At 39.0% G+C, this 24,172-nt stretch overlaps 1 protein-coding gene across 1 annotated transcript; it reads left to right on the forward strand.

Moving 5' to 3' along the window:
* Positions 1 to 24,172, forward strand: HSD17B3 (hydroxysteroid 17-beta dehydrogenase 3). Its single transcript, XM_075079830.1, has 11 exons — positions 1 to 1,438; positions 3,470 to 3,516; positions 9,463 to 9,538; positions 15,953 to 16,060; positions 16,797 to 16,864; positions 17,647 to 17,682; positions 19,773 to 19,807; positions 20,843 to 20,924; positions 22,519 to 22,584; positions 22,899 to 23,048; positions 23,738 to 24,172. Exons 1-11 carry the CDS (start codon positions 1,285 to 1,287, stop codon positions 23,846 to 23,848), a joined length of 933 nt encoding a protein of 310 aa, XP_074935931.1. The 5' UTR covers positions 1 to 1,284; the 3' UTR covers positions 23,849 to 24,172.

A 24,172-nucleotide genomic window follows, 5' to 3' on the forward strand; every position in this document is an offset into this window, starting at 1 on the left:
TTAAGAGAGCTTCTGTGTGAGGAAACTAGGTGGTTCAGCTGAGATGGTAGTGATTTTTGTATCTTCTTGTTACAGATATATTTAGTGTTACATTCCTTCTAATTCAGACATCATCCTTACTCTGTAATATGTCTGCATATTGTGGTTTTCTGGCTGAAGGTGCCGGCAGTGTGACACCTGACATATATCGCTGCTCTTCAGTTGGAGATTTCTGGATGTCAGGTTTAGGTTAAATTTTAAAGATGATTTGTGTTAAGTGTGGAAGGATATCATTAAGATATTTACTCATTTTATTTTACTCTGTCCTAAGTGCATGTGTAAGCATCAGTGTCCCACTTCTCCAGTTTAAACTGACCTTTAAAAAATGGGTAATTTTCAAATTGCCATTACAAAGAAGACTGAAGGTTGTTTCTTTACCTTCCCTGAGAAATTCCTTATGTTAACTTTGTAAAATTTTTTAATCACTTGAGGTTTGAATTTTGTTGATTTCATCTTTGTCTTGCAGTGGGATACTGTTCTTGTAAAGTTTTTCACCTTCAGGTTTTGATACATGTCCTCAACTTTAGCCCTAGTTCAAACATACTTTGTTCAGAAATGCTGGGTCCTATTCCCTTGTTAATAGATTACTGCGCTTATTCATGTCATAATCGCACCATTTGTAAAAATGGGTGTAAAAATATTAACTTCTTTTAAGAAAGCTCTTTGAAAAGTTACATAATAGTGCTTTCTCTGTATAGAAATAATTAGGTGACTTTAGTAACCTTTCATTATTTTGTCTTTGAATTTATAGACAAATCTATTTTTCTGGCCTCCACACAAGTTCAGTGTGAACTTGCCCTGGAAGTGTCTAGGCTAGAGTTTAACTCCTCAGCTCTGAGAATTAGTGCTGATATGCGTTATTCCAAAGTTTTGCAGTATTCATATCCAGGGTTTTGTTTTAGACCTATCTTGAGTCTCTGTGAATCCTAAACAATAACAATGAAAATGTTCTTTTTTCTTTTTGTTCTTGGGTAGTTTCCAGAGGAGTAGTGAAACCTTTTCTCTAAAGCAAGCACCAGAAATAATTGTTTAGTGTGGATTTTTTGAGTAGATTACAAATCTGGGTGTAATGTAGAGAGGTTATTCTAATCTAAGCCCTGGACGTTCCTTGGAAAAAGAAAATCACATGATTTGATTAGAATTCTCACTTCTCTGCCAGCACTCAGAGACTAGCAGCGTGCTGGGGAAAGGCACTTCCCAGGGAGAGAGCGACTGATTCATACTAGCTCACTGCCTTTGCTCGCCATGGAAGCATTCCAGCATCAGCTACTTACTCTTACTGGGGGTCTGATATGTTTCTGTGCTCTGGTAAAATGCATCAGATTTATGAAATATATTTTCCCACATTTCTGGAGTGCTTTGCCTCAGACTTTCTTTCGATCGCTGGGAGAATGGGCAGGTAATAGAAACTTCCTCATCTTCTTCTTATAACTGAGTGATGGATTGTTAGTTACTAATATAAGGAGAGGTTTTCCTTGCATTTCCTTTCCCTGTCCCCTCAGAACAAAACACGGTTTCCACTAGGTGTGGTTTGCTTAATTTCTTTTTGTTTACTCCTAGTTACTTCGGTTTTATGAGCCTGAAGGTTTTGCGTACTTGGGGAGAATAGAAAAATAGTTGAACTGGTAACAGCTCATGCATCTGGTGCATAGATGTGAATTCTCTCCCTATTCCTGCTTCTGATGTTTTTTTTCTCTACTGCAAATGCTTTTGTTTTAATAGCATTGCCTATACCCTTAGTTTCATGTGAAGCAACTAGGTTATGTCTAGCATATGGTCTCCACTCTTCAAACCAACTTCTCTTTGTTCCTGCTGCCTTTGCTCCAGTCTGTTTTTTCCAAATTGGTGACCTATCCTTAATGGTACCATTAACAAGCCAAATCTACTCTAGCCTAAAAACTTCAAAGGCAGTACTTCTTAAAAGATATTATGCATTCTCATAACAGAAATGTTTAATAAACACCTTCTTCCTACTGATCATTGATGTTTTTCTTAAGCTCGTTAGATGATCAGTATTAAGAAACAATGAGCGGTAGTACAGTGTCTGAGTGCCCGGGATCCAGACATCACTGATCGTGGCATCTTGTTAAGATGTGACCTGAACAGTACTCCTGTGCTTTGTTCGTTCCTCCCGCATTAGAGCCTTGATGTGTCTGGCTGGAGTGTGTGTTTAATTAAAGACATAATATCCACCCCTTTGCAGAATACTTGCCTGAATACCAGCTGCTTCTGAAGCAATAGGTAGGTCTCATTTTGATTTAAATGAGGCAAGGATCTCTGTTCTGTGCATGAGGTGAGGAGCAGCACATGGAGCTTTCTGCATAAAACCCTTGTTTCCCCTGAAGGCTGAGACTTGTTTTGTTCAGAGACTTGTCTTCTTTTATTCTCTGTCCTTTTATAAGCATAAAGTCTTTTGGGTCCAGTAAAATTCATAGGGCTTGGATGATTTGCTGTATTACATGGCACATGAGATCCTGAGAATCACGAAAATTAGAAGTTGGGTGGTGGAAGCTTGTTCTCCAACAGAACCTTGCGTTTCATCTGCAGGTCTGCCAGACAGCTAAAGATCCACTGCTGCTTCACTGAGGGGCCTCTTTTCTCTGTTAAAGGAGGGAATAATTACTCTTCTGTTGGCCATGAACCTAACCATTCAAAATCACCTTGCTTCCCCAGTGTCTCTTGCAATTTATAAGTCCTTAATCCACATTTTTTTAGATATTTACTCATTTTCAATTTTGCTCTGAGAATTTACCAGGTTTACCTTGGAATTTCTGTAGTGCATTCCTGCTTTATTTATTTATTCTTTATTCCTGAGGTGATAAGGATTTTCTTTCTGTAGTTCCTCTTCAGTATTTGTTTGATTAACATTTAAAGTTTGGGGTGCTTAACAAATGACAAAGCTTGTTTACTTTCCCAGTAACATGAAATATAAAGGTAAAATGAATAGGACAGGTCTCAGGGAAGAACATTTTATAGATGATGGTAAGTTTGCTGTGATGTTTCCTTACATACAGATTTCTTGTGTGAGAAAGTGTTACATCAGCTTCGGTCACCTGCTAGTCCTTATCACCTACGAGCACCAGCATGTAGCTGGTGGCTGTTCTACTGCCAGCATGTAAGTGAAAGACTTGCAAAGCATAACTTGTACGCATACAGAAGAAAATTCTACCACCTTTTAGGCAATGGAATGCATCAGATATGTTACTATGGGGAGGGATTTGCTTTGAAGACAAAATGTGCTAAATGAAGAAACAAAAAGATTAAAAAGTCAGAAGGAAAAAAAAATTTAAAATTATTGATTCAAAGCTTTAGTAGAAGCTTTTAGGCTGCAACTTTCAGGAAACAAGGGTGATGAAGATTAAAGAATTCAAGAAAGAACAAGTTAAAGCAGAGCTACAAGTGTAATCCTGATTCTTCTCACTTTCTCCAGTGGTCACAGGAGCAGGAGATGGGCTTGGAAAAGCATATTCCTTTGAGGTAAGATTGCTTACCCTTAAGATTTTTTTTTTAACAAAGTTGCTGTTGCTACCCCTTCATCAGCCTCTGCAAGTTAGTAAAATATTTGAGGATTTAAAGCCACTGTGACAAACATAGTACTAATCCTTCTCCTTTGTATGTGCAGAATAACACGAACCAAATTCTGAAAGAAAACTGGTACTGCATTTCAGAGGAAGGTCATTCATGCGTCAGTGGTCTCCTCAGACCAAGGAAATAGAATTGAAACATTGAGTAATCCAAAAGTTTTCATATTGTCTGCCCAGGGTAGAAAGTTGCCTACGTTGTCCTTTTTCACCCAGTTCCACACCTAATCTGCTCTTTGACTTTCGGTGGGGTAGTCCAGCATCAACACACAAAATGTAATTTTCTAGCCTTGACACTTGCACACACAGTTTTAAAGATCTATGTCAAACAACAAATAAAGGAGAAATCTGTGTGAATTAATATAAACTACAAGTTATGGAAATTATAAGGAAACCTAATGGTTTAAATAAGAATTGGTAGCTCTAGCGGCCTGCAGGAGGAGAGAGGAGCTCTCTGCTGACCCTGTAGCTGCTGCTGCGCAGTTTCTACAGCAGTCCCTCTCTCTTCACCTGCGCTAATCAACGCTGAAGGAAGGGTGGCCTTGCACCATCTTGTACAAGCCTTGCTGTTAGTAACAGTGACTGAATGGTAGATTTTCTCTTTGGTGTGTCTTCGTTCAAAACTGGCTCCCTTTCTAGAAGCTAAACAGCAATGAAACATGAATTGTTGTCCTCACAGCTGATGGAACCAGGTGAAAATCAGCAGCCTGTAATATGCAGGAGTTTAGATATGGTGCTTTCTGCTCATAAATTATAAAATACGCCTCACAGGAAGGGAAATTAGTTTGCTTTTGAATTAATTTACAGGATATTTAAGCTAGTCTTTTTGAGTGTTTGCACTATTTAAGCACCTACCTCATGGTTTTCATTACTGGGAGTGGCAATGCAATAACTACTGTTGAAAGTGCATTGACTGTAGGAAACACAAAGACAAATACCAGCTATTATACTTTAACATCTGGCATAGCTGTGATAAACATCACAAGCTCTCCTGTGCGAAAGAAGGGAAAATATTGCTTTCTGCCTACTCACTGAGTTGCTGTAGCGATGTGCGAACAGGAAGGGTCCGATGGATACTTAGGTCAGGGGGAATGGGATGGGAACAAGACAGAGAGGAAACATCAGAAATGCTTAAACATTTACCACCGCACCTCTGGCTGTAGTCACAAGCACATGCAGCTTGCTGAAATGACTGTGCGTCTAAGCACCTGGTGATATTTTATCCACGTGAAGGCTGCAGGCACCTGTGGATGTCTATCAGGGCCTCTGTCATTGTTTTGATTCCTTCATGCTGTATGGGTTATGCAAGAGTAAATCCCATTTAAAGGGCCAGTTATAGCATGCGAAAGGCTACTTTACATCATGAGAAAAAAAAACTACTGTGGTTTTTTTTTTTTAACTTGGCTGAAACTGGCTAGATTTTGTGGAACATCTGTTCATTATTTTTGGCTTTTGTGGGATGAGTAAGAGCCATCTTATCCATGCTGAGATGTACCTTCCTTCCCAGGTGGTCCCTTTGACTGAAGCTGTGCTCAGCTACTGCTCTGTGGGGCACATCCCAAGCCCACACCACATGAGCTCATAGCTTGGCACGTCATCTTGCTGGCTGAGGTCAAAACACACACTTGTGCGTGGCTTGTGGATAAATAAATCTGACCCTGCTGTTTTAATGTCTCTGTACCTTTGGAGTTTCTGGCTCAGCCCTACTGTCTTGCTGGTCTGATGTCAGGGTACAAAATTCTCTGATGTTCTACTGTAAGTCCCTCTGGTGTTGTAGGCTGATGGGAAGGCAAGCCTTGTTTGATGGCCACAGTGTCTGTTCTTCTAGAGTCTGAGCTCTGACACCAGGTGATGAATCTCTTTCTGACATCGTGAGCTCAGGCATGGGCTCCACGCTTGTTGGTAATATATGGTATAGGAGAGTAAGGAAAGCGGTTCTGGTGTTTTGGAAGGCTAGTGTGATGTGGCTTTGTCTGCTTGGTGTTTTATGTGGAAATCCCAGTAGGTGGTTGTTGGGTAAAACCCAGCAGACTGAGGTCCAGGGAAAGATTACAATATTTACTGGTTCAGTACCCGTGTTTCCAAGGTTTATGGCTAAATACAGATCTCTGCAAAGTCTATTAAGCTCAAGAGCTGACTGGGGTCCATGTGAAAAGCCCGTCAGCTGTGAGGTCTCAGAATAACGCTTTGTTGATGCCAGGACACAGATTTATCAGAGAAAATTATTGTCCCTTTTATTTTCTGAGCTTGTGTTGAGAGACAAACACACACACAACTTGAGCTTATGCATTTCTAGCACATCAGGATGATTTTGAATGAGTGTCCTTCTTGAGTGTAAAGACCCAGACCTTATAACTGTGTGCTGTGATGTCAGAGCACTGAGATTTTGGATCTAGTTTGCTACGCTTATTTCCACAGCCAGGTTTCTGTTAGATTTGGTCCATTAGTTCTTGCTAGGGGGGTTAGACTCGCAAGATTTATAACAAGGAACAAAAATATGCCAACTGTGAACTGTTGTGCTGCTAGGCTGTCACACATCTACTCATCTGTTACTCATCTGAACAAACAAGCAGTCTTGTTTGTTCTGGTTTTGTTATGAAATAATTACATATGTGCTTTAGCATCTGTTACTGGCTTAGCACCTCAAACATACTGGGTTTGTGGACAAGGCCATACCATACTCTGAGTCTTATGGTTTAGCTTCTGCACACTTCTCATCTGATGTCAGGGCACATGCAGGATGTTGGTGGCTCACATGGTCACCATTTCTGTTATTGGTGATAGTTCATAACTCTCTTCTAAGTCTTGTGTCTAAATCAATGTTTTAGCAGACCATTTTAAGATAGGCACTGTGTTCATTTATTAATACAACGATTTCTCAAATCTTAAACCTTTGTTTCATTTCCTGAAATTGTGCATACTATTACCAATAATATGATACTAAGTAAGCTAAATATGATCTGAGTTTTCCTGCTCCAGTTGCACATGTAGCCTAATTTCTCCACTTGGTCCTGGATGTATTCCTGGAAATACTGCTATTCTACTTGTGTTGCACAGGTGCAGAGCTAGCAGGAAGCTTGCAGAATCCTTCTGCCCTGTTGTCTCAGTCCCGGTCTGTTCGACCAAAAAGGATTGAAAGATTTGAATTATGGAGACCTTACAGGCCTGAACCCCAGGCAAGGAAAGAAAAGGGATGAAGTACTGAGGCCAGATCAGCACAGTCCTGGAGAAGAAAGGAGACTTTCTTTTGTAATAGGTAGAAATTTTTGGTAGACAGCTACAGCATTTTTATGGATTTTAAATTATTCTATCTAACGATCCGTGTAGACTATAACCAATTTGTCAGTCTAACTGTAGTGTAGTTACATGCGTGGTTTGAATCTAACACCTGTGTCTTGCCTTTCATGAAGTTTTATTGTTTAAAAATTCACCTCAGACTGAGCTGCAAAAATGTGCTAGAAAATGCAGACTGACTTTATACTAATTTAGTGTTGGTTTAAAACTCTTTAACAGTGAGTTTGTGGGATTCCAGAGTGCAGATTCTGCTTGGTCTTTCTTCTTTATTAGCCCCATTTCTGAATGTCAAGTTATCATAATTTGTCATGGCTGGAGTCGGTAATAATGATCTTATATTTTAGCAGTCTGAGCAGTTCAGGAGCGTTTTAGTCCTTTGCCACTGGGAGTCAGGATTTACTAACATAAGCACCTTCACATTACACCGCTGGGAGCCAGTGCTTATTCTTAACTATGAGGGGAAATACCATTCCCTAACGTCAAAGCCTTTTTATTTTAGGAAAATGCTTTGTGCTAAAGATGCCTACACTAAAATTTTTTATTTGAAATGAGATAGTGTTAAAACTGATTTAACGTTTGCTGAGCATGGCCAGGAAATTCTTTTCTAAGCACAGTTCTTTTTGTTTGCCTGAGGGTCCCATGAAACCTATTTCTGAAAAGGACGCATGTTTCTGTGTGGGTGAGGAAGTAAAAAAGAGTAGTCAGGTGTGAGCCTTATACTTCTGGTTAGTCTCCTGTATAGCAGCAAGGGAGACTCCTCTAACCCGATGGTTAACAGTTTTATAAGATTGCCACAAATGTGTTTTTAGCTGAAATACAATGCAATCTTAGCAATAGGAATTATTTTTTTTACTTAGCTTTTAGGAGACATATCTGAGATGATATTGAGAAGCCCAGTGAAGCAGATCTTTGTTTTTATTCTGTATGTGACATGGCTGATATTTGGGTTTGGGTCTGAAGGCACAAAAATTAAAATAATCACCATCTGAACACCCCCAAATAGCATAAATGAGCAAGTGACCATGGAAACGGAGATCTTGTCTCTGATGGGAAATGGCTTGAGTCAAACTCATTGTGGACAAAGGGAAATCTGCCAGTATGTAGGCAATTAGAGTTCTTTTCTTGAGAACTTAAAATGGAGCCTTTAAAATAAGCTTTCGAAACTCCCAAGTGTCTAAGTCTGTGCAGGAGCACCCGTCAATTATGTGAGAGAGTCTCCAAAAGCACAGAATTGTGAGCATGGTCTTTGTGCTGAAAATGAAAGTGGTTGTGGCTGATATATTTAATAGATGGTCTACCTCTTGTACTCTTGATGTAGTGAATTTTTGAACAAAGGTCCTTATTTCTTAACATTCTGTGCATTGTTTCAGAAGAGCCCAACAGGACAAACTGTTTCTCTCAAATAGTTTTAAGGAGGAAGCAGGGAGTCAGCTAGGGAAAAGAATGGATCTTCAGTGTGTGGGCTTTGTCAGTTAGTTTCTTGTTCTATGCAAACCTGGTACTTTCAGATAACGTTGGCTTTATCTTTTGTACTGGCTAATTTAGCTCTCCTTCTTGCTTTCATTAGGATTTTTCTACTTTCAGCTCTATCTTTCTTTATGCACACAACTCTGTTCAGCTTCCACTTGTTAATAATGTAGTTTCACAAGCTGGGGCCATGTTTCTCTCTCAAGCTTTGCCTAAAACTCTTTAACTGATGGGAAGGGGAGGCCTCAAGAAAACAGGAAAAAAACATTCTCTATTTTTCTTGCATTTGTTTTGCACATGGTAGTACCAAAATAACTATAAATGGAATGCTGTCTTAAATAGTGTTAATGGGTATAATGCTCAACTATTGCCATCATCTTTGTGCATGTACATTTGTGTGACTGTATTTTGAATTTTTGTGCATGGACTTCACCTTTTTCCCTTGGTTCCTCTTTTTTTTTTTTTTTCTTTTTTTCCCTCTTCTTTTTTAGTTCGCAGCTACTGAAAGAAACAGTTAGAGTTTTAGAGTTTATCCCTCTGACCTGCATGAGATTTTATTTCTGTTAAAAAATACGAATAAAGTCCAAATCCTTTCAAACTCTTGAGGCTTCAATTCAATATGCTTAAACTACTTCCTCCAGACAAAAAAATGTGAGGGTGGAAGGTGATGTTATAAAACGACTAGGAAGTCATCAACATATTTGGCCTCCTAAATCCAAGTCAAAATAAAAATATGTTTCTGGGAAATGTCACACTGCTTTCACTCCCTGCAGACTTTCATTCATTTGAAATTGGATCAGATTATTTTTGTTCTTATTATTGGGGTTTGGTTGTTGTCCAGTATACTTTTCTTGTAAAGGTCCAAGATTACACAGTGAAGGGGATGTTTCGGAAGACTGTTAGAAGCCTGGGTATTGTTTGGCCTGGTTTTAATATCTGTTGTTTTCCCACTAGGCAGGTGGCAGGTGAATGAACGCAATTTTAAAAAATCTTTAATTGTTTTTTATTGCAAAACTGGAAAAATTGTAAGGATTCTTATCACCTTATGTTTTCTAACAATTTTTATATTCCTCTCTCGTAGCTGGCAAAACGTGGATTAAATGTAGTTATGATAAGCAGAACTCTTGAAAAACTGCAGAGAGTAGCCTCTGAAGTTGGTAAGTTTTTGTCTCAAACTTGCCTTCCCGTTTAGCAGGCTGGATTTACAGGGATCCGGAGGTCTATTACCTCAGTAAGGTATCTAGTATGGTAGGGCCCCAGATACTGCTACAGATATAGCCCCAGGTATTCCTCCAAGACTACATTTAATTTCTCATATTACTGTGTTGCTTGAACTCTTCTGGTTGTGGATAGCTTTAAAAATACATGTCATAATTCAAACAGTACAATAGGTTGGATTAAAAATGTGCATGCAGGTTCTTTACTGGCTTCAGCTGTTCTTAAAATCTATAAATACAGGAAAAGGAGATATGATACTAGCGCTGCCGGAGGAATCTATGGAACAGTTTATGCTTGGGATAGGAAGGTTGCCTTTAGGCTAGTTCTTGGAACATATCAGAGGAGTAAAAATGAAATCAATGTACGTTTTTTTAAAGTTTTCAAGTTGCATTTGGCTATTGATAAAGCAGTTAAATAGTGTGTCTTTAGAACTAATGTTCTCTTTCTTTTCTTCAAGGGAAATTAGCCTTTTACTGTGGGGAATGGCTTGTTTAGATATGTTAAGATTGATAGTTAAGATTTCTTTAGGAATCAAATGAGTTTATACCCTCCATTAACTTTAAAGATTGCTGTAACCGAGGTTATTCTTCCCACAGTCCTTTTTTTCAATTCATGGCTTCTGTACACCAGATTCATTGACTCACAGGTTCCTGTGTTAAGCATGTGTACATCCAAGACTACACCTCTGTCAGAAAGGCTTGCCTTTAAGCAAGGCTGGGCAGCTGGCTCTAGCAAAGTGGCAAGTCCAGTATCCTCACCTGCAGAGAGAGCAGTGCATCTCTCAGGGGTGTGGCAGGCTTGAAGTGGATGAAAAGGCCTGCTTCTGAACCTGCAGCTACCGAAATCAAGGCTTGTACTCTGAAATTTTCTGTCCAATTTCCATCTCATTTTTTTCCAGGGATAGACTTGTTCTCCTTTGGGAAGCAAAGGGTACCAGAGGAGGAAAATACCAACCCTCTGAATAGTCTCTATAAAGAACTGTATCCGTAACTATACAGCCATAAAAAAATCACTTCTGTGGGAATTAAGACCAGCTCTGGTGGTGTTGTTGCATTTCTTTGCAGCTAAATATTAAAGAATTAAAATAGTAGAAACCTGGGGGGAAAAAAAGCTGACTTTTTATAGTTTCTTTGCATTGTAAATTATAATCAGAAGGAAAGAATGAAAATAAGATTCCTGAGACGAACATAGCTCAGTAAAGAAAAGAAGTGGTGGAGCCCAGAAAGATAACATACTGTAAATTCCTTTGCACTATGATTTGTTATAAGGCCATCCATGGGACCCCTTCCTAATTGAGGCTGTTCTATGCTGAGTTGCATAGCAACACATAAAGAAGGACTTGCCCTGTCCTGACAGGTACTAATGAGATAGCCTACAAATGCTGCTGTGCCTTGGGCATAAGTGACCCATGGCTTTTCTCAACGTGAGGCAGCCTCCCTGACTGCAGCAGCACTATGTAATCCAAGGTGTGGGGAGGTGGATGGTGTGAGCCCTGGAGCTCAGCCTACACCGATCGTTTCTGCGCTATGTTCAGCTGGGTTGTGAGCATAAAGAGGTTTCCCAAAGCTTGCTGAAGTTCGTGGCAAATCCCAGTGAGATCTTTCCATTGTTTTCAGTGGGTTTTGGCTAAAGTCCAGAGTGACTCATGTTATTTATTGTGTCAGGTTGGAAATGAGTACATAACAACAAGTAGATGGCACAAACAAAAGGAAGGAGAGGAAGATACAGTGGTGAAAAGCACAGAGTATCTGATCTGGAGGCCACTAAAATCAGCAGGGAGCTCTGAATGTGGGCTTATGTTAAAGCTTTGGAAACGTTCCTCTGATTCCAATTTGCAGACTCAGGGTTTATTAAGATAAGCGGTCATTGGAAAGGAAGAAAAGGTAAACTTACTGTGATTTTATGTGAGTAAATAAACAACAGAAACTAAAAATAAAGCAGAAATTTAACCAGAATGGTTTTACTGTTTTCTAAATTTTCTAATTCTCCCTGACTTTTTCTTTCTAAACTGCTTAAACAGGCAGTGTCTCAGTCCAAACGGTTATCATTACCCTGGACTAAAATGAAAGGAGATTAAGACACAGAGACATAGAGACAAAAAGTTTGTTGTAGGCTTCATAAATTTGTTGTAGGACTGGACACACTACTCACGTTTCCTTTTTCTTCACTGCTACACCATATATCTTTTTCCACTCATTTGGACACCATAATTAAAAGACGTACCTCCCTTTTCAACCTGACAATATTATTTGCCTAATCATACTGTCACATTCAGTTTGCATACCAAATAATGTAAATGAAAGGTGTCTGCAGTGTGGATAATTCCACAGACCTCAGTGCCTGTCTTTCAAACAGTCCCATGGGTCACAGATGTGCCTAGGAACAGGTCTCAGAGCTGTAGCAGGCAGGCATCCACAACAAGAAAAACATTTATCTAAAGCATCACTGGAATTGAAAGCCAGGTTTCCATCCTCTCGGACAGGAAACCTCTTTTAGAATGAGATAAAAGATAACAAAGTAAGTCTTCTGGAGGGCAGACAGAGAGGACCATTACACCAGGTATACTGCTCATTTAACACATTTAGTATTGTGGTTGTGAAACGTTGATCAAACCATAAAACCAGGAGATTGGAAATGATGGAATGCTACTAAGTGTTCTCGTTTTCTATTTCTTCTGCCTACACTTCCTAAGCAAGCTGTACTGATGGAGATAGGTCCTGACTGAAAAGCTATACTTTAGGATCTGTTTATATGACCAGGGTCTGTACTGTTTAGATGTTAATGCCAAACAAAAGCCACTTCTGTTAAACATAAAAAATTATTCACTGTGGGTTTTTGGGTTTTAGTTGTTTTGTGTTGTTTTGAGAAGAAACAAATCTGTATTTGAGGAAAGATAGGGTGTGTTATCCTCAGGAAGCAGCAGAAAATATAGCTACACTAGTTTAGACTAGCTGAGCATACAGTTCATTAATTCAGGTTGGGTGAAATCATGCCTGTTAGTATAGAATAAAGCAGTAAAAATAAAAATCACCCCACAGAATTGTCAAGAACCAAGTGTGTCTTGCTCCCACTAAGACCTGCAAAGGTGCTAATTCATCTAGCTGTCCCCCTGCTGCAGGCTCAGTTTCCAGTCTGGTCTACTGTGTCCTCTGCCCCTTGTCTTTCCAGAGGTAGCTCTGAGAGCTAAGCAGGGAACAAGCTGAGATCACTGACTAGCATAAAACAACTCTCTAGGCACACCCTTCCTTCCTCTTCAAAGGCTGTTAAAAACGCCTGTTGTGCCTTGCTGATGACTTGAGGTAAAACATCATTGCTCAGAGTTGTTTTCCCAATATGCACTACTACATAACAGAGCACCTGAGGGCCTTTACCGATGTTCTGAGTGCTCCGGTAACTGGTAGCAATACCCCTGTTCTTTTGTTCGCTGACTTTGTGTCCTCTGGTATCTTGTAACATCTTTTGCAGCTCTGCTTTTACACTCATTCTTTTTGTTTCTTCTCTATTTTCCTGTTATTTCTGAAACTGAGTTATCTTACATTTCTGAGGAAATATATTTCTCCAAAAGACTTTTGAAATGTAGCCAGAACTTGTGCTTTATAATCTAACAGAAACTTTTATATTTCTCCCCAGTCTTAAATGTTTTTAAACCTTTTTCTGTTGTTAAAATAACATCTAATTTTGCTCTCCTCTCTGCAAATTTCCACTGAATATAAGTGCCATCTTAGCCTGAGTCTGTTCATACTCAAATTTTGCTATAATACTTCAAAACGGTCTCCTCTTTCTACAAGGATCAGTTCTTGTGTTGCTCTGGCATTCATTTTGCTACCTCAGGTTTTCTGAAGATCTTCATAACTCTCTAAATAGAAAAGGAGAGTTTCTGGCAGACTGCATGTCCTAACCAACTTCATGCTTCCTCCTGATTTATTCTCCTCTTGGTAAATTTCAAAAGGCAGCACATTATCCTATCTGACAAGTAGGATTCCCAAGTGATCTGAGGTCAGGAGGAGTTAGATGCATCCTTCTTAATGATACATTTTGTAACACATTGGATTAAGCAACTCAGTTCACATTTTTAGTTTTCCTTAAATTAGTTTTCTCTTCATTTTTAAAAAAGACAATAACCTGTCCTGATGTTTGAAAACCTTAGGCGTTTTTTCTTCTGGCATACTTAGGACTTATAAAAAGAGTTGGAATGGCTTGTGTCTTCAAAGACTGTCATAAATCTTTGTCACAGAGAGGGAGAGGCGTAAGAAACATTGGAAATTATTTTTTGGCTCTCTTCTTTGCAGAATTTTTATCTTTTTCTGAAGTGCTATCCCTGGATAATTCATTTATCAGCATGATAGTTTTATTGTTTTTTAATATATTGTTTTATTCTTAAATGAGACAGAGGAAAGCCATCTGGAGTACTTGTTTGTTGGCTGACTGCTGGTTGCAGCAGTGCAGTTCAGCACAGACAAGGGGATGCAGAGAAAGTCCAAATGGTTTGTTTGATCCTCATTTTTATATTGCTCTAGTTTTGGCTGCCCTTCTCATTGCCCGCAAGAAAGATGGCCACAACATCACTATACTTTTAAAGACCATCTCATTTTGTTTATAGAGCTCTTCAATCAGAAGGTCACTGTAGGTGTCTGCTCCAGCTGTTCCTCTGTTCTTTCCCTTTGCTGCATTTACACTCACAATATCCTTTTTTTTTTTTTTTTTTATAGTTCTACCATTCCCCCATCCGGGGACCACTAGGGGGTCATTTGCCACTAGAGTTGCTTTTATAGGTTGAAGGTTCAAAGGGTGTTTTGTCCCTTTCACACACACAACTGCAGCTTGGAAAGAGGGCAAGAGAAAGGGCACTCCTTCATCCTTTCTTCTGTCATGGAGACAGATGTCCTCTAAAATTGCACACAAGATGCAGCCCATGTTTCAGATCTGAAGTCAGAGCATCTGCTGTTTCCTCAGACCACTTGTGTTACTTGGGTAGCATAACATGGTTGAAACCTGCAGTGTAGCAAGGGGCAAGGAGGGAACAACCAAGAGGGAATGACATTCTCTCACCCTCCAATGCAGGCCCTGTTTTGTTGCAAACTGGCCTGCTGGACCCAAAGCCAGCTTTCTGCCAGCCTTGTTTTGCTGTGGGAGCTGGTGCGAGGCATCTTCCTAAATTCTGAGTGTACACAAGGGTTGTGTGGCAAGATTTCTGGGTAGAAATCAGCAAGTCTAATTCCCATTAAAGGCAGGGTTCCCTGTTGCCTGTATGAGAAAATCAGGGTCAAAACAAGCAGGGACAGTTTCCCAAACAAGACCGAAAGCAGACTTTCTGCCATCCACATGCACCTGAATTCCTGCCGCTTGCAGCAAGTCTGCAATCGGATTGTCTAGTGACATTTCCAAGCTTCACTTGTCACTTTTTCAGCAAACTTCATCTGGATTTCAGGTTGCCCATAAAACTTGAAAGCAGGTTTAGTAGCAAGAATTTACAATGTGAACATCTAGTTAGAAGAGACCTTACTGGGCCCCTTTAAAGGAGAACCCTGCCTTTAAAATGAGTAAATAAGAGTCTCTACCTCTTTTCCTCATGAAACTTCATTGAAAATATGAACAGCAATAAATCAACTGGTGAGAAAAATGGTAATGTACAGCTGGGCTCCATTCCTGCATAGCAATGACACTGGAAAAAATCATACATATTTCCCTTTCCCATCTGTGTAAATTGACCTTGTAAAATTTAAGCTACACCTTCCCTTGAATGGCTTTTAGTCCTGAAAAATCCTGGGGAAAGTTCAGTCTACGGGATTGCAAATGTCAAACAGGAGAGGAATTGTTTGAAAATAAAGCAGAAAATACTGCATCACCTCCAGCCCTGTTTTCCCCTCCTACATGAAAAGATAAAGTCTGCTTGTTGAAGTGTTCATCGTATAAATGAAGACACTTTAAAACAATTCTGCAAAACTGTGCTTATGTAGAGGATCTGGCACCCACATTCACTTGCCTAACCTATGCTGACAGTGTTTCTTTATAAATAGTATAAGCAGGGGAAGAAGACCTGTGTTGTTTATTTCTGGGGTATTTTTTTACTGAACGACTGAATGGTGTTAAGAATGTATGAAGGAACTTCTGTTGATTTCAGGGCATAAATTAGTCCTATATTTGCCAGGCCATTTCCCTGGAAACAACTGGGTAGTGTGAAAGTGTTTTGTTTGTGTTTTGATCTTTCTTAAAGCAAGAAGGTTGAAACGCTTACTGTACAGCAGAAATTACTAAACGAGACACCTGATTGCTTCTTTCGTTACGTAATTACAGCTCTCCCTCTCTCTGGGTACACGCACAAGGGTTTTGTATTTTTTTCTTTGTAATTACAGAGCAGGCTACAGGTCAAAAGGTGAAGGTTATACAAGCTGATTTCACCAAAAATTCAATCTACGAGAACATCGAAAGAAGTCTGCAAGGCTTGGATATTGGTGTTCTGGGTGAGTTGCTAGGGTCTGTTAATTGACAAGTATTTTATGGCTACAGTGTGTTAAACCGAGAACTGTATAAATGATGTGTCATAACAACTTGTTAGGCAACACTTAAAATCAAGCATACAGCTGCCTAATGCATTTGAGGATTAGTTATCATGAAGAAGTTTTAAAGGTGAATGAAGATTCTCCAAAGGCTTCCTGTTTCTCTGTGCAGTTGCTTCTTTACAGTGAAACTTCTTCTGCCACTTTATAAGCAGCATCGGGCTTGTGGGGCGGCTTCTTCCCTGTTTGGCCTCAAGGAATTAATTTTCACTATTGGTTGTTTTACAGCTGTGTACAATTCTGACAATCAGTCTGAAATGAGCCTCTGGCTAACACTATTTGGTACGATCCACACAGCAACAATGAAAACGTGTTTTTTGGGGAAGTTTTGGGGGGTTGTGTTTTGTTTTGTTTTTTTTTTAAGAAAAAAAATTTTTAATAGTGAAACAAATGAAGAAACAACAACAAAGCACAAACAAACAAAACCCCGAACTGTAGTAACAGACTGTTTTTCTGTTCCCTGAAGTCAGTACTGATCAGTACCAATGACTTCAGTGAGAACAAGACTCAATGGTAAACAGCATTTCTCTTCACATAGAGCTCAAAATCTTATGAAGCTCAAGGAGAAGCCATTTGTTAACTAGCTGAACTATGCGCTTTGTCTAGATTTGTTTCTTATCATTATGTTTCCTTTGATTAGTTAACAACGTTGGAATGCTTCATAATCCTCTTCCCTGCCGTTATCTTAATGGGCAACACATAGATGAGGTAGGATTACTCTGTAGGTTTCTAATTCCAATATAACGATGAGGAACTATAATTCCACTTAACAAGGGACAGATTCTGCCCCTGCTCCAATCAGCACCTATTTAACTGTCCAGTTGATGGGGAAAAGAACTGGACCTGAAGGAGCGTATTTTGATTTGGGTTCAATGCTCGGAAGAGCTTGCAAGAGAAGAAGAACAGTAGATTTCAGCTAAATTCAGCAAGCACTCAGCAACAGAGGGGAGAGTGCAGCTGGCCTGGTTGTAGCAGGGATCAGCAGTGCCACTAGCTCACAGCTCACATGTAATGTAATGGGGTCCAGCCTGTGCACAGCCACAGCTGAAGTGCTGGGCTCCTGTTAGTATTAAATACACAGACAATCTACCTCTGTCCCTGAGAGCCACTCCGCCTCAGCCTGGCACCTCTGTAATTTGTTGTCTGTTTGCATCCAACTTGGTTTGCTGGAGCCATCACCGCCTGGACACCAGCCTTCGGGGTCTCGCCGTGTGCAAAGATGTGGCTGGGCAAAACGGAGGGCGCAGAGTCAAAGGGGTGCAAAGCAGATGTGAACACCATGTTTAAAATAAAATGAATCAGGGCTCACCTGCCCTTGAGTATCCCACGTCATAGGCACAGCCAGTGACAACTGGAGGCAAGGAAAGCAGCTCGGAAAGCAGCTGCCTTGCTAGGAAGATTTTCTGTTGGCATTGCTAGCTTTGTTACCTAGATAAGCTACTAACATCCGGGAGTTAACTGTGAACTCACCCTTTTCTTGCTTCCTGCAGAACCTCATCAACTGCAACATTATTTCTGTTACAAAGGTATGTGACACACTCGCATCTATGTGACACCTGTAATTACTTCATTGAAAAGAGGAAATTAGTCCCACACAAGAGCAAGCAACCAACCAGCTTTCCTGTGTATTTTAATTTAACTTATCCACAGATAGTAATTTTCAGCAGAAATGCCAGTATTATTTTAAGGACCCCTTCTGTTTCTACTGCCTATGAAATATTTTGATTAGAGTTGACGGGGACCATTTTAACACAGTTGCTTGGTTGGGACACAACGTTACCATGCAGCTGAAACATTTTGCAAAAACATGTTGGTTTCATAAACAGGGAGATTTGTTTCAGAATCAAAGTCTTTGGGACAGGAAGATCTGCAGTTGACTTTTTGTACTGTATATGCATTTTGGACACAATTCTGTTCTGTAAAAATATTTTTGTTATCAGTGCAGGACGGAAGCTTAAGGAGTTGACTCCCAGTTTTGTATTGTTACCTGTTGGTGTTAATTTTGGTTGGCTACTTCCCCTATAAGAACAGTTAGTACTTCATGCTTTCCCCCTCTGATTTCGATTTGTATTGCTCTGATCTCTGCAAGCAGCATGGTAACATGAACAAGAGCAGAACAAGAGTTTTGTAACTCGTCTCAACCTTGGCTAATGTCTTTCTAAGCACGACATGAAAATTTTCAATGCATGTTCGTCTTTCTTTGGCTAGCAAACTTTACGTCCCAAATTTGTACTCCTGCTTAATGACTTCAGGTAATAGGTCATGTAATGTCAGGTAATAAAAAAAAAACTTCTCCATGAAGTAGTTCGGTGAACTTCCTGCTCCTATATTTTATTCTGTTTATAAGTCAGAAGAAGAGAAATATCTGCAATATAGATGCCTCACAAAAAAACAGGCAAACATTTTGTACCCTCTCAGTCCAGATACAAAAGGCTTCTCCCTTTATCATTTCTCACCTTACACATACTTTGGAATCAACGTGTTCTGCTTCGCTAGGGTCTGGGCATTCCTTTCCCCCACTGCTGCAGCCTCGTCCTTTTCAGTCTTTCGCAAATGTTCACCTTCCTCCAAAACACAAAGAAGAAATCAGGGTCCTAACCAGCATTCCTCGTGGTTAAGTCCAAATCACCTTTAAAACTATTTGTGTTTTTTTTTCCCTCTCCCTGTCTTGATTCCTGCGAAGATCCTGCTCACCAGTTCTTGCAGTTCTTGCAGCCCAAGCTCCAGGTATTCCTGGCTCTCACAGACGCCGTTGAGATTTTCAGCGCAGAGAAGCAGGACCTTTTCCCATGTATTCCACTTTAATTGCAAATTCCCCTTCACCCAAGCTGATGTGACATCAATGTCATCCCTTCTGAAGACGAAGCTTGTGAACCCCACCATTCTCCCACTGTCCTGTTTTGCTCAACGACACTACTGAAAAATTAGGGAATTAACAAGGGCTGAATTAAGCTGCATTGTTCTTTTGCACTACTTTTCATTACCGCCCTTTACAAGATGAGTCACACTGTTATCCTGAGAATATTCGTACTTATGTGTGGTTTTATAAAGAGTCAATAGCATGAGTATGAATTCCCTAGGGGCTTAAGCTTATTATCAGTAATGCTCTTCAAATACAATCAACAGCAGCAGATTTCATACCTAAAACTGGATTTAATTACGCTTTAAAAATCACAAGTGTTATTAAGTCTATTATTAAAATAAGAACAAATGATTAAATAATTGGCATAAAAAATTATCCTAAAGGTCTCTGTGGTAGCAAAAAAAAAAAAAAAAGAAGTTTTCTTTTCTTGATTTTCTGCTATTTCTGATCCAGGTAGAGCCAGAAGTGAAAATGCAAAAACACTATGAATTGATTTTCTCCTTACAGTTATGGTTCAGTATTGAAAAATTATGAAATTCAGATACTGTTGAAAAGATTTGGGTAAGATTTCACTATTTAGAAGACTAACCTGTGGAATTCTTTGACAATTTAGATAATTTGCAGACCATTAACATTTCTAAAATGTTTTCCAAGACTATGAATGTGCCACATTTTAGCTATTTGAACTGTATACATATGGCTGGGTCTTGAGCAAGTAGAAAACTTGTAATTTTTAACACATTTACCTTACAGATGACGAAAATAATTTTGAAACAAATGGAACCAAGGTAAAAATAATTTTTTTTTCTAGAACTTTCAATAGGTTTTATCTGCTTACCCCAGTTTATTTAGTGGTAGCTATACTCTTTCGTTATTAACTTCCGCTCTTCACAGTAAGTCAATCAGCGAAACCTTTTTCTGCTGCTGTTAGTGCTCTGTGAATGAACTATAGGAACTGTCACAAATTGTAAGTCAACTGTAGAACAAGACAGAAAATATAAAATATAGGTCTGTGTCCAGTAAAAACATGCAGGTATGGCAGAAATAAAATGGCATGTGATGGGTCTAATTAGGCAAGAAATGGCATTTGAATATTTTGTCATATTCTTCTAAGAGTGGCAGGTGTACTTGGAATAATAGATTTCAAGCTCTGGAAGTACCTGTACTACATCAGAGAGATTAATTCGGCTATGCAGTAAAGGACCTTTTTTCTCCTTTTAAGACAACATGTACTTTAGACGCAGGGGTCCTTAAACCGTAAGTTAAGGTCTTCAGATAGAGCTTCTAGAAAACATTGTTAACTACTGCATTTTAGAGGACAGTGCATGATTTTTGTTTTGGCAACAAAATAAGCTCTTACTGGTTAATTGTTTTGGTTTGGTTTTTTCCTGGTTGTTGATCAATGAATTGTTTTTAGTGATTTGTACAGGGAGTTGTGAGTAGGGGAGCAAAAACAACAGATGCATGGAGCAAGAAAAAGAATGTGCTGGCTAATGAGCAAGGGGACCTACCAGTTACTTAGGAGCATAAAATCTTTCCTCTGATGGCAGTTTTTGCTCTGTCAGATGTACAATAGCATGTACAATGTTCCCATGGTTCTGATTGCACTAGGCATTTAACTTTCACTTATGACATTATTCCTAGCTGTTTTAGGTTTAATTGCACCTAACTGAACATAAAAATTGGACCATTCAAAAGTGTAGCCTACAGTATAATGGAAGAGCTATGACTTCTGGGGAAAAAAATTGTTTTCAACTTGTGCAGGCTTTTATTATAATACTGTCAAATGTGAACTGAATGTAACTGTTTAAATTAAATTTCAGACAAAAAGGTCTTATTCTGAATTTGTCCTCGGGTCTGGGTACTTTCCCTTGTCCGTTATACACAATGTACTCGGCTTCTAAGGTGAGTCATTCACATTGCTTTGTAAAGAAATCTCCATCAAGTGTCTACCAAAGTGTTTGTATCAGTGATGTAGGGCCAGGTTTTCAGGATATAAGTCAGTGTTGCTCCACTGAAATAATGAAGTAAGGCAAATAAGCAGCAGCTGAGAACTGTGAATGAGTGAAGCTATGTAAATGAGATCAGCTGAAGGTACGTCTGATCGTCGGAACGTTTTTGCCTTTGATTAAATAGAATTATACCAGTTCTCAAAATCTGTCCTTGTTCCAGGAAGTGATGATTTTTACCAGGCTGGCTTAGCTAGTCTACTTGAAACTGTAGATGCACAAAAGTGTTAGGTTTTCCTTATGGAGCCAAGAATAAAATTCCTGGTATTTGGGTGGTGAGTTGCCTGACTTCATAGATTTCACTTTGAAATTTTGCTCTGATTTAAAACCCCAGAGCTCATAAAAATGAGTGAATCATTTTTATTGAATCTCCAAAAGCAACTGGCTCAGCTCAGGTTTGCTCCAAATTAGAAATTCTAACAATATTTGCTTGAACGTAGCTAAAGTTCAGCTTGGTAAGGGAATCTAGTTTTCCATTTCCTTTTTCTCTTTTTAACATAAGTTCCTCATTAGTCAAAACTCGAACTACATTCAAACGAGACAATTTTATTTCCTTAAAATTGTTTAGTTAATGTTATTTCAAAATAATATGGCACATTGGTTGTATTATTTTGACTTTTTTTAATTCTTGGGTATCTTTTAGCTTTGTTTCTCTTTAAATGGATGTTTATTGTAATGCCCTGAAAAGAAACTATTTTACTTGCAAGCATATTGATATTTTGTGCAATATCACAACACTATTGGGGTTTAAATTGTGAGACCTGACAAATGATAGCTTTGAAATACTGTCATTTTTAATCCTTAGTAGGACTTTTATATTTCTAATTACAGAGGAGTCATCCTGTGTTGTCAAGTTTCTAATTTAGTCTTAAATGAAACCCAACGTTTACACAAAGAAGTTAGTATATGTATACTCTTCATCGTGTGGAGAAAAACTTAGAAAGATAAAACCTAAATGTTAAAGCTACAAAAAAACCCCCAGATTCCCAGCTTTGAAAATCATGTTTGTAGGCTGAGCTAATAGGTATACACTGGAGGCATCAGCTGTATTTCACTCCCCTTCTTATTGCAAGAGAAACAACAGTGTAAGCCTTGAATTGGGACGATAGGCGTCAGCCAGAGATGAGAGCCGCATGAAGCAATAGCTAGAACAAATCGAACTTAGGCATTTATATCTCTGCATTTTCATAAATGTGACAAAGCTTTCAGTCCAGTCTGCAGTAGTACTTTTTAATGTCTGGCTTGGGCCAAAGCCAGACTCCATTTTTTTCTGGTGCAGATAAACAGTCAATCTTGCCACTGCTCATGTGCACCAGCAGAAAATGTGTCTCTAGAAGTTCATTTCTGTTTTCACCGCTACACTCTGCCTTAGGTTGTATGATACTTAGTTGTATGATAATTTGTAAATTACCTGTTTGAACATATTTATGGGCATATATGAAAGTACTTAGTTTTCTATGCTAATGTTATTTTGTTTTATTTTATTCTAGGCTTTTATAAGCACTTTCTCCAAATCACTACAAGCAGAGTATAAAGCAAAGGGAATTATCATACAGGTGATGCTATAAATTGCCATATTTACCTTAATTTTAACAAATTCTTCAAGAACATCAGGGATGCCTAAAACTGTATAGTGTATCCATCCTTGGTGAAGTGCTGGGCGACCCTGTCAAAGCTTTGTCTCTTCCCTGTACCCAGCTATAGGTTTTCTAACTTTTTCCACCGGAGTACCATTACTTATTCCACGTAGTGCCTTAATCCGTTGCAAATGTCTGTTGTAATTTGTCAGGTGCTGTAGGATTCTGCAAAGTGAATAGCCTTATGTAAATGTTAGATGGCATTACACTGTTATTATGATTTCTTATTTTAGGTAGTGGCTCCTTACGGTGTTTCTACTCCAATGACAATGCACCAAAAACCTGGTCTTATTACAAAGACGGCAGAAGAGTTTGTTAGCGAATCACTGGATTATGTCACCTTTGGAGATGAGATTTTTGGATGTCTAGCCCATGAAATGCTGGTAATTGAATTTGATAGTGTGTAAGTGGGTGCCAAAGGCTGAACCAAGGCTCTCTGGGCTCAGCAGTTTGTTTTGACTGATTTCAGAGTCCTTAAGGTTGCACACCACATGAGAAACAGTGAATAGGTTATTAAGGCTAATACGGTACCAGTAAACTATAAAGGGAGAAATACAAGAGTAAAGCACAGTGGTATCAGCACAGTGTGGCTTTCTCCACTTATGTGTCTTGAGCTGAGCTCAGTCTGATATCTGGTTAGTCTTTATCCTTTCTCCAGCTGCCTTTTATCATGACCCTACTAGGAATATTTCTGAGACCCCTATTCTTTTACAGAACTTGGCCAGAAGATTCAAAAGTTATTAGTGGGGAAGCGAAAGGACCTAAAACCAGACTGTGCTATGACATAAACATAATTTCCTTAGGATGCCAAGCTAACAAAATAGAATAAATATTTATACATGGCAGCTGTTAACAATGAGCATTTAATGAAAGTATAGGGACAAGAACAAATTTGCTGAAAACCAAGAGGAATGAACATTTCCCTCTAAGAGAAACATACATACTGAAAGTATAAAGTAAAACCTTTTGTATTTGCCGTCTTCTATGACCTTTCTGAACACTCAGTTAATTTCTTTCAAGAGGTTGCTATAACCGTTCACTTTTGTATTGTTTTTGCTTGATTATTCTGAAGGCATGTGTCCTGCAGTTTGTCCCTTTATGGGTATTCCACAGCGACAGACTTCAAGAAGCAGTCCTGCATGCATTCACCAGTTATCTGAAGAAGAGGTGGAGGAACCCCTAACAGAATCTTTCGTTTTCAGAAGATGTACAATGGGAAACTCCAGCAGAATGCATTTTACTGGGACTCTGTGTGTGTGAATGTAGAATCAAATAAGTTTGAGCTGTAGCTGCATCCAAACCACCTATCAAAGGATAAGTGATTTGATCCAATGAATCTATTAAGCAAATTAATTCCTGTCCCTTTCCAAAGACCATAAAATTTGCTAGAGCTGTTCCGGTGACTTCTGTAGGCCTTAGATAGATTCTAAGAAATTTTAACATAAGCTTTGAGGCTGCAAATATTTACACTTATTTGATGTTAATGAATAAAGCACTAATTTGCTTT

This window comes from Phalacrocorax aristotelis, chromosome Z (genome assembly GCF_949628215.1).
Source record: "Phalacrocorax aristotelis chromosome Z, bGulAri2.1, whole genome shotgun sequence".
NCBI lineage: Eukaryota > Metazoa > Chordata > Aves > Suliformes > Phalacrocoracidae > Phalacrocorax > Phalacrocorax aristotelis.